The sequence below is a fragment of the Eulemur rufifrons genome, chromosome 16, assembly GCF_041146395.1.
Source record: "Eulemur rufifrons isolate Redbay chromosome 16, OSU_ERuf_1, whole genome shotgun sequence".
NCBI classification, from domain to species: Eukaryota; Metazoa; Chordata; class Mammalia; order Primates; family Lemuridae; genus Eulemur; species Eulemur rufifrons.
In genome coordinates this window covers 70,494,053-70,503,932 of record NC_090998.1, presented here as the reverse complement: position 1 = coordinate 70,503,932, position 9,880 = coordinate 70,494,053, and the positions used below count along the sequence as shown (strand labels likewise).

The following is a 9,880-nucleotide window of genomic DNA, read 5'->3' as shown; positions in this document are numbered from 1 at the left end:
ACAACCAATGTAAAGAATAAAATTCCATTGAATGTGATAGTGCTTTGCAAATTATAAGAGAAATCAATTGTTCAATAATAAAAAATTAACAACTACATTATGGTACATTGATATAACAGAATTTCATGTATCAAATAAAAATGACATTAGAAAATAATATTTAATGATATAGAAAAGTATCCACAACTTACTGTTATATGAAAATGGATATAAAACTACAAGCATAATGTGATAATATTTATGTGAAAACCAAAGTGTCCATGTGTTTGTGTTTGTACATACCTACTAAGAAAAAACACCAAAAGATGGTTATTTCTGGGCTAAACATTTATTTTCTTCTTTTCTCCCAAAAGTATTCTCCAAAGGGGTTAAAATTTTTATTTTTATTTTTATTTTTCTCCTGTAAGTCCAGGGCTGGGTTCAGAACAGTGTATGTAAAATAATCACAACTTTCCTCATTATCCTTGCTGGTCTCAGGTAACACAGGGAATCAAGCTGGCAGGCTGAAGGGAGGCAACTCAATCATTTAAAACTGTTCTTTGATGAAACACATTTAGCCTCCAATACCTATTACCATCAATGATGTGAATCTCTTTTTCCAGAGTGGAAAGTTCACACCCTACCCAAAAGTTCTGAAGTGTAGATGTGGCTATATGTGTACACCTGAGTGTGTGATATACAAGAAACTATTGTTCAGTTAACACTTGACTTTTCCAAAAACTATTGCCTAGTTAATAGTCTGCTTTTTCTCAATTAATAATAATCTTGTTCATAAAATATTGTAAACTGATTGAATTAACTGCCTTATCTCAGCTCCATCTTGTCCATCCTCTTCCCCATGAGTGAAGATGTTCATGGTTTTATTCTTACATCTATTTGTTAGGTGACTTTTAACAGATGAATTAGGCTTTCTGAATTTCCATTTCTATTCCTCAAAATATGGGAAGAACACATAAGGATTTTAAAGTATGAAATTTGAAGTAAGTAATGTGAAAATTTTGAGAGTAAAGCATAGGATATATTAGATACACCATAAACGTTAATTCCATTTCTTTCTAATATACCCTGGAAATATACTTTGAAATGTGCAAGTTATTCAATTATTGGTCTGATAGAACTGATTTTATCAAAAAGTATATGCTGACAATATCAGCTTCAAAATGAGCTAAATCCAATTTAATCCATTTAAAATCTGTTGCAGACATTGCCACACATTTATTGCTTTATAAAGAAAAGTCTTAAGGAGAAGGTAGGTGGAATTTTTCAAACATGATCTCAGATTATAGAAATTGATGCACTCAAAATTAATATTTATAGTAGTTTTGACAATCCCCAATAAGAAGACCATGTAATTATATTTGATTAGTCTATTTGTCTTTTTTTCTTGATTGCTTTTAAGTTTATTTCCTTTATTAAAAACTGATTCCTATCAATTTTCTTAAAATAACAATAGCAAAAATTTTATGCTTATGGATCATCTTACAATTCTGTGAGTTATTTTCAGGAACATTACCTTTTATTTTTCAACAGTTCTATTACAAAAATAAAGCATTTATTCTAACAGTCTTTTTTTTCCAAGCAATTGCAGTATTGGTATTAACTTTCCACAGGTCTCATTGCTAAAAAGTGATATTGTTAAGTTATTTTAAAAAGAGAAAAATTTACAATGTGGCAACTTTAATTAAAATGTTTGGTTGTAAGAGTACTTATAAACCTGAGGAAATGAACATTTTGGAGGAAAAAAATCTCATAAATACAACTGATAAAAATCACAAAATAAACAAGGACTCGAGTAGATCTCTCATTTGCTGAAAGCATGCATCAGGAACTGACAATAAAAGATACATTAAACCAGGCTTTTGGGAGATCACAACTTTGAATAACTTTTAAGTTTGAAAAAAAAAAAAAACATCACTAGCATGCAATGAGAAAATGAAAGATTATTGCCTTGTGATATTTTTAGTATACATTTTTTTTTCTCTGTTCTTTTATGTTTTTTGGCATTAAGCTATAGAATGTTATCCCCAAGTAAGGTTTTGGGTGAATTCCTAAATGAAATCCACAAAATAAGAAACAGGCAAGACATTGTTGATTAGTTCCAGACTTGAATAACATAAAAAGAGTCCCCTTAGCATAAGAAGTAAACTAAAAATGTTAATATTTCTCATTTGTAATCAGGTATATATAAAGCATTTTTTATATTTCAGAAACTAATGTAAGTTATTCTCATGGCCAGAAATTAAATTGGTCCAAGTAAATCAATACATTTTCCAAGAGTGAGGGGCAAAAAGGATTCAATTCCTCCGAGTCTGCTCATTTGCATTTTCCTCCAATTATTTGCTCTGTATATAATTTATAAGACTTATAGATGAACATGACAGCTGGTTGAGAAAATTGCACTTAATTGTTGCCACAGCCACAGAAGTAAAGAGGTTTGTAAGAGAAATGTTCTCACGGTGAGCAGCCTCATTTGGAGCTGGACTCAAATCAATCCTTGGTTAAAAGCTATAGTATTTGAGCTGGTTAAACATGTATCTTTCTCCCATTCCATAGGGAATGAACTGGGCTGTCCTTGCTCCCCACGTCCACCTGCACTTCGTTAGAGAGCAGAGTGTTCACATGCCACACCACAAGATCCCCACAATGACATAACTCCATTCAGAGACTGGCGTGACTGGGCTGGGTCCCCCCCACCCCCTTCAGCTCTTGTATCACTAAGAATCTGGCAGCCAGTTCCGTCCTGACAGAGTTTACAGCATATATTGGTGGATTCTTGTCCACAGTGCATCTGCTTTAGGAATTAACGAAAGCAGTGTCAAGACAGAAAGGTAAGTGCTGTTTTAACTATAGCACTGGGGATGCTGACTGTTTGGGATAGCATTTGTTGTAACAAGAACAGAAAAAATTCCAGAGCAATTTTGCCAATTGCTATTCAACAGCAAATCCACAGTTTTGAGTATTTATTTTCACATTTTGTTTAATGTGCTTTCCATGATTTATGGATTTGAGAGAAATTTTATGCAATATATGTTGTTTTGCTTGGCAAGGGAAGTTACAAAAGTTTCAAGGTTAGAATGAGAAAACAATTAAAGTAGACACAGTGAAAAGGTATAGAAATTAAGATGTTTGTTGTTGATGCTAACTAGTTATAGACATTAGTATTGTTAGAATCTAATATTGGACCAAAGAAAGGTCATTTCAATCAGCATTCAAAATATTTTGCAATAAATATAGTGTGAGAAATTTTTATAATTTACAATAAACATTCTATGTTGTTATAAAAAGTGAACTAAAAGACTTAGACACTTATAGATCACTTGTTTTTATTTTGGTAATTTTAAAGATTTGTTTTAGGATGTAAGTCTTAAGGAACATGTTTTAAAGAAATTCTGGGAAATGATTTACATTTTGAAGATAGCATTTTCTGTATAACCACAGGTATTTGAACAAATGAGGGGAAGTACAGTGTACTTTTGCCTCATAGTGGACTCATTATATGGTTATAAACTTTCATTGAATTTAGAGCCCTCGTTTTACTATGCCAAAAATATGGGAGCTTTCTTTCATTACTATTCAATACTCACATTATAGTTACCATGAGAATTTTGGTGCATGCTCAATTTAAAATAGCTTATTAATGAAGCAAGGCAAATCTTTATAGTATTAATATCCTGTATCTTATAAATAATCATAGGAATATGTCATCATGTTCTTTTTAGTGCTATGCAATTATTATCATGGCCAAGTCTGTCAACTAAATGAAATACCTCCATCACAATCTTAGGGAATAATTTACTAAGAATCTGGCTACCTATTACATTATGTCAGCAATCAAAGTATTTCTAACAACTTTTTTTAGTGTTTCATCTGATGAAATACACTGCCTTAGAATTCCAAGTTAAAGCAAAGAAAAGATGTTTTTAATTTCTAATCCCAAAGATCCTACTTATCCCAGACTACCTTGGTCCAAAAACTTGTATCATACTTTCATAGGAAGATACAATATTCTATGTTATCTAACAGAATGTGAATCCTCCTTCACATTTCTTTTCCAGGGCTACCAACTTCACTTGAGCCATAAACTCTTCACTCTGTAAAAGTCCATCTCTTACATCTTAATTTTCCTTTACCTAACTGTGAACTTCCCCCAAGAAAGTGAAATGGGCTTTATTGAGTTTCACCTTAGAAACATGTTAGAAATTTGTTAGAAACATGTTAATATGAGAAGATAACTATTACAAATTATTTTTAATTTATATTCTCAATTGAATCTTTTCCTAGGTGGTTCCTAAAGCTAGCGTTAAATATAAAAGTTTTCTTAATTCCTACCTCTCTCCCACCTGCATTCTGTGAGGCCACTGAAATCTAGAAAAACAAACCATTCCACCTTAAATTTTGACATGAGGAAGGCAGAGAACTTGTGAGTTATTGAGAGAGACTGTTACTTTAATTCAAAACTTGGAAAAGAATATCTTTCTCTACCTATTGGATCTCTTTCTAGATTTAAAAATTCTTAGAATGTGTGTGACATTTCCCTGATTAATAAACATTAGTTTTACTAAAATTAGTTCACTAAATATTAGTTTCAGAACACAATTTTGCAGTGTTCTTAAAAGTGTGGAATGTTAAACAAATCTTGAAATAATATGCATGCACACCAGCACCAAGAATTTTCTTCCCCTTCCTCAGAATCAACAATAACCAGATACTTTTAAAGGAATGCATCCCCTCTACCTCCCCCACACATAAGGACAGCTTTCCTCCAGGCAAAACCACAGATTGCTCATGTTCTCAGGAAGGATCTTAATGAGATATTTTAATGATGTCGAATGGTAGGGTAGAGTGTACAGCTTACAGCTGTCTTCTCATTTTCATTTCTTCTGGTTTCGAAGGATGTTCTAAAGCAGTGGTCTAATATGGTGATCAGTGAGCACCACCCAGAAACCTCTTGCAGGAAAGCATTTAATTAAGGAAGGACCTAAAGAAATTGACTGAAACAATTAGGCCTGGCTCTCCCAGAAGGGGGCGCATGTGTATGCAGTCTAACCTGAAACCTGTTCACCCCAAAGTTGTAAACAGATAACTTCACCCTCAAAATCTAAATGAAAACTAAAAGACACCTTTAGATGCACTAAAAAAGGTGATAAAATAACAAAATGCACATTTTCTAATGCATTGTGTTGCAAATTGAATTTCCTTTTTTTTTTTTTTTGAAAGTCTACTATTTTATAATAAAAAATGTTTCCTCTTTATTTAGGATTCAAACCATTTGCCAAAAATGAATCTAGGAGCATTTGCTCTCTTCTTGGCTTTAATTTGGAGTGCCAGTGGCCAATACTATGATTATGATTTCCCCATGTCAATTTATGGGCTCTCATCACCAAACTGTGCACCAGAATGTAACTGCCCTGAAAGCTATCCATCTGCCATGTACTGTGATGGGCTGAAACTGAAGAGTGTGCCGATGGTGCCTCCTGGAATCAAATACCTTTACCTTAGGAATAACCAGATTGACCATATTGATGACAAGGCCTTTGAGAACGTAACTGATCTACAGTGGCTCATTCTAGATCACAACCTTCTAGAAAACTCCAAGATAAAAGGGAGAGTTTTCTCTAAATTGAAACAACTGAAGAAGCTGCATATAAACCACAACAACCTGACAGAGTCTGTGGGCCCACTTCCCAAATCTCTGGAGGATCTGCAGCTTACTCATAACAAGATCACAAAGCTGGGCTCCTTTGAAGGACTGGTAAACCTGACCTTCATCCACCTTCAACACAATCAGCTGAAAGAGGATGCTATTTCGGCCGCTTTGAGAGGTCTTAAATCACTGGAGTACCTTGACTTGAGCTTCAATCAGATGTCCAAATTGCCTTCTGGCCTCCCAGTATCTCTTCTAACTCTCTACTTAGACAACAATAAGATCAGCAACATCCCTGATGAGTATTTCAAGCGCTTTAGTGGGCTGCAGTATCTGCGTTTATCTCACAATGAACTGGCTGATAGTGGAATACCTGGAAATTCTTTTAATGTGTCATCCCTGGTTGAGCTGGATCTCTCCTATAATAAACTTAAAAGCATACCAACTGTCAGTGAAAACCTTGAAAACTATTACCTGGAGGTCAATGAACTTGAAAGTAAGTAGAAAACTGTGCTTGTGTTTGATTTATGTACCCTCAAGTTTTAAATGGCTAAGTTGCCTCTGGCTCCATCAAAAAAAAAAAAAAAAAATGCCAACAAAATAACCCACTACTTCAAACATAAAAGAATTCTAACTCAACTATATCTCCAATATCTAGCCTTCCTCTGGAGTGTCCAGATAAGGAACAATTAAGATCATAGAACTTTATATCTAATTCCTTTAAATTTAATGTTCTGTGCTAATTTATCATGCTGTCTTATCTCCTGATATTTATCTTTTATTAGTTGCCTCCTTTAAAACTTAGATTTGTGTCCTACATTTATTTTTTTACAAGATCTAGCTAACGAAGGAATAAACAAGTTCAGAAAGGGCACAGTGGCAGAGGCATTCAAGTCGTTTTCCATAACCCCAGAGAAGCCCGTATATCCTCATGTTCTTCCTTGATAACTATTACTTGGAACTCAACAGGTTACTCTGCTCTCACGATCATTGCCTACCTCTGTGACCTGTGTTTTGGTGTGTGTGGCCTCCATAGTGTTCTGATGAGGACTGTGAGAAACAATAAGCAAGGAAGGAATACGATGGGGGCTTGGAACATCTTTTTAAAAAAATATGGTATTACAGAGCTCCTTTTCTTATATACAGCCCTTCTCCTCATTTGATGTTCCAGTTTCCTCTTTCCTTCTCCTGCTGCCATAGTTTATTTTTCATTTATCTTCTGGATGGAGGTTGACTTCATTCACTTAGATTGTTTATGCACTTATCTGGTCTTCTGGGACATTTTCAACTCAAGCAATACAGATTCAGGTGGGAAATTGAAATTCATAATTTCTCACCTTACTCTAACAGAGTTTGGCAGAAGAGAAAAGCCAATTCATGGACAAGTGTTTTAAATGGAAAATCAGGTGGGAAACATTGATTCACATATAAAGCAATTATATATGCAAAATAATCTATTAAAATTAAACATTTTCATCTGCTGCAAATTGCTTTTCTTACCATACTGAATAAAGATATTGCCATCAGAAAAATTTACAGTATAACTTACAAATATGATACTTCATCATTCTTCAATGGTTTCATGTAACTGCTAGTAGAGTTGGGGTGTTCTCATGAAGGAGATGATGATTGCCAACTCTGAGGCACCACATGTTCTTCCTTGTATCTGGAAAGCATTCAAGGTAGGAGTTGGTGCTGTTTGACTGTCACAATACACAGTCAAGCTAACATAGTGAAACTCCTACAGTTGTTTCCAGTGGAAAATTCACTATGTGGCAATATGTGATCCCACATTTTAAACATGTGTGGTTAGGAGGTAGGATACTCTGACAGACCAAAATGCTAATGGAATTTGAGATGATTCAGGGCTGAAGAAATCCATTAGATTTTGTGGGTAGAGGTTAGCCACAAGAGTGGAGCTACTTATTTCTCTGAAATAAGAAAGAAGAAGGATGCAGATGCAGGCCCATGTGGAAGTACATGTGATATGAATAAAGGATGGAAGGGCCCGTGTGGAAGGTGGGAAGGGTGGCTTCTAGGAGAAAGGCCAATAGGAACTTAGTGCTAAGCTGAGAGAAATCACAGTGCCCAACACACAGTGGTCATTTGAATAGTAGTTACTTTTCTTCCTTCTTTCTCCTTGACATTGTCAGGTACTCCTGTTTGTCTTTGCATGTATCTCCTCAACTTAGGTTATCTTGCCAGACAATAATCATCCATACCAATTGTCCACATTCTCTTGCTATAAAGAATCCTTCAATATTTTCTAATATTAGAGAATATATAGCCCAAAACAATTTTTCATATTTCAAATTTGCAATTCTAAGCATTAGCCTAATCACAGATCTTCCTAATGTAGAATAATTGGGAAAAGGACATCGGTAATTATTTAGGACACGCTATGTACTGGTACCGTCTGAAATGCTTTACATTCCTTGATTAATGTAAGCTTCATGCAACACAGTGAGATAGCTATGTTATCTCTAATGGGAAAATCAGGTAAGTGTTCCAAGGTCACACGCCTGGGAAGTGGCAGAATCCCAATATAGGCCAATGCCCATCTTCTCTCCATTGTTCCATACTTTCTCAAAGGTAGGTACCATAAAGATCCCTAGAATTAAACTGATGAGTTAAGGCAGCATCTTGAAGGAAAGGGGTACAGTGTGTTTGGGTTTCCCCACTGGAATTTGAGAATGAAACAGAAGAAAAAAAAAAGAACTCAGGTGGTATACATTCCATGATTTGGTTTTTGCTTTGGAGTTGTCCTACTTGATAATATTATAGACTCGAAGAATTTTTTAAATTATTATTTTAAGCCAGTGTACTAAAAAATGATTAAAGTTTTCTATTCTTTGATTTTCAGAGTTTGATGTAAAGAGCTTCTGTAAGATCCTGGGACCATTATCCTACTCCAAGATCAAGCATTTGCGTTTGGATGGCAATCGCCTGACCGAAGGCAACTTGCCACCTGATATGTATGAATGTCTACGCGTAGCAAATGAAATCACTCTTAATTAATATTTGCTAATTCCAATTATTTTGAGGTGTATCCTGGAGCAACATTTTATGGTTACTTTTCTGTGTGTCGGTTTTCATTGTATCCATTTTTTGTTGCTGTTTATTACTTCCATGAAATTTAAACTAGTAGGGAAAATGTTTTGTAAACATTTACCCCTTTTTCTTAAAGAAAAGATGAAAGGCAGGCCTATTTCATCACAAGAACACACACATACACACAAACAGAAACCAAACTCAATACTTTATTTGTAAATTTAGTGTTTTCTGTATCTCTACTGTCAAATGATGTGCAAAGCCTTCCACTGGTTGCATGGAAGTCAGCTAAGTTTTATAATCCTTAAATCTTAACTTAATGTGTCCAAAAGCATGGACTACATACTTATGATGTTTACTGTCTTGAACCAAATTATTTTGATATGTTCAAATTTGTTTAGTTAAAAAATAGGATGATATATTTTGAGACCAATGATTCTGCAAAATACTAGACAAAATTTATGAAGCCACATGCACTTAAAGAAATATTTTAGTATTAATAATTTGCATATGTACCAAGTATAATTTTCTTTTCTAGAATTTTTTCACTCTAAGTCATGTATATGTTTCTTTTTGATTATTTGCATGTTACGGTTAATAAGCTAATAGCAAAATAAAACATAGCAAATGGCATCAGTGTTTGACTTTTTGTGAAATTCGTATATTCCATATATAAAATAAATAAAAGAATAGATTAGAATTCAAAAGATAATATCTAGCCTGTATATTTTACTAATGTGAACATAGGATTTGCCACGAAAATTTATCTGCTTCTAACATTTACTTACAAGGAGTTTTTGAACACATCTTACAATATGTAATTAGATCTCACAACTTGCTTAGATAGGTGTTATTCCCATTTTTGTTGTTTTTACTGATTCATATGCAATAATATTCTATTAAATAAGAAGCTTCTATAAGATCTCAACAATCACTGCATGGTTGTTAAGCAAAAATGGTGGATAACTCTCAGGATTAAAAATGTTAAATAAATATAATTTTTTTTGAAAATGATACTTTAAAAATGAATTAATCTTGAAGCCAATACATCTGGAACAGAGATTTTGAGTTTATAATACAGTAATAACAGTGTTCAGCTTTCTGTAATACTGGTATCTATAATTCGATACAATGGGAAATAGTAGTGCATATAATTTATTAAAAATAACTTCTATTTTACCTAGT

General features: G+C 33.8%; 1 protein-coding gene across 1 annotated transcript; it reads left to right on the top strand.

Annotated features, from left to right (window-relative positions):
• The first annotated feature begins 2,705 nt into the window (after positions 1-2,705).
• On the top strand, positions 2,706-9,316 carry LUM (lumican). Its single transcript, XM_069490173.1, has 3 exons — positions 2,706-2,828; positions 5,258-6,140; positions 8,508-9,316. Exons 2-3 carry the CDS (start codon positions 5,279-5,281, stop codon positions 8,660-8,662), a joined length of 1,017 nt encoding a protein of 338 aa, XP_069346274.1. The 5' UTR covers positions 2,706-2,828; positions 5,258-5,278; the 3' UTR covers positions 8,663-9,316.
• Positions 9,317-9,880: the final 564 nt, after the last annotated feature.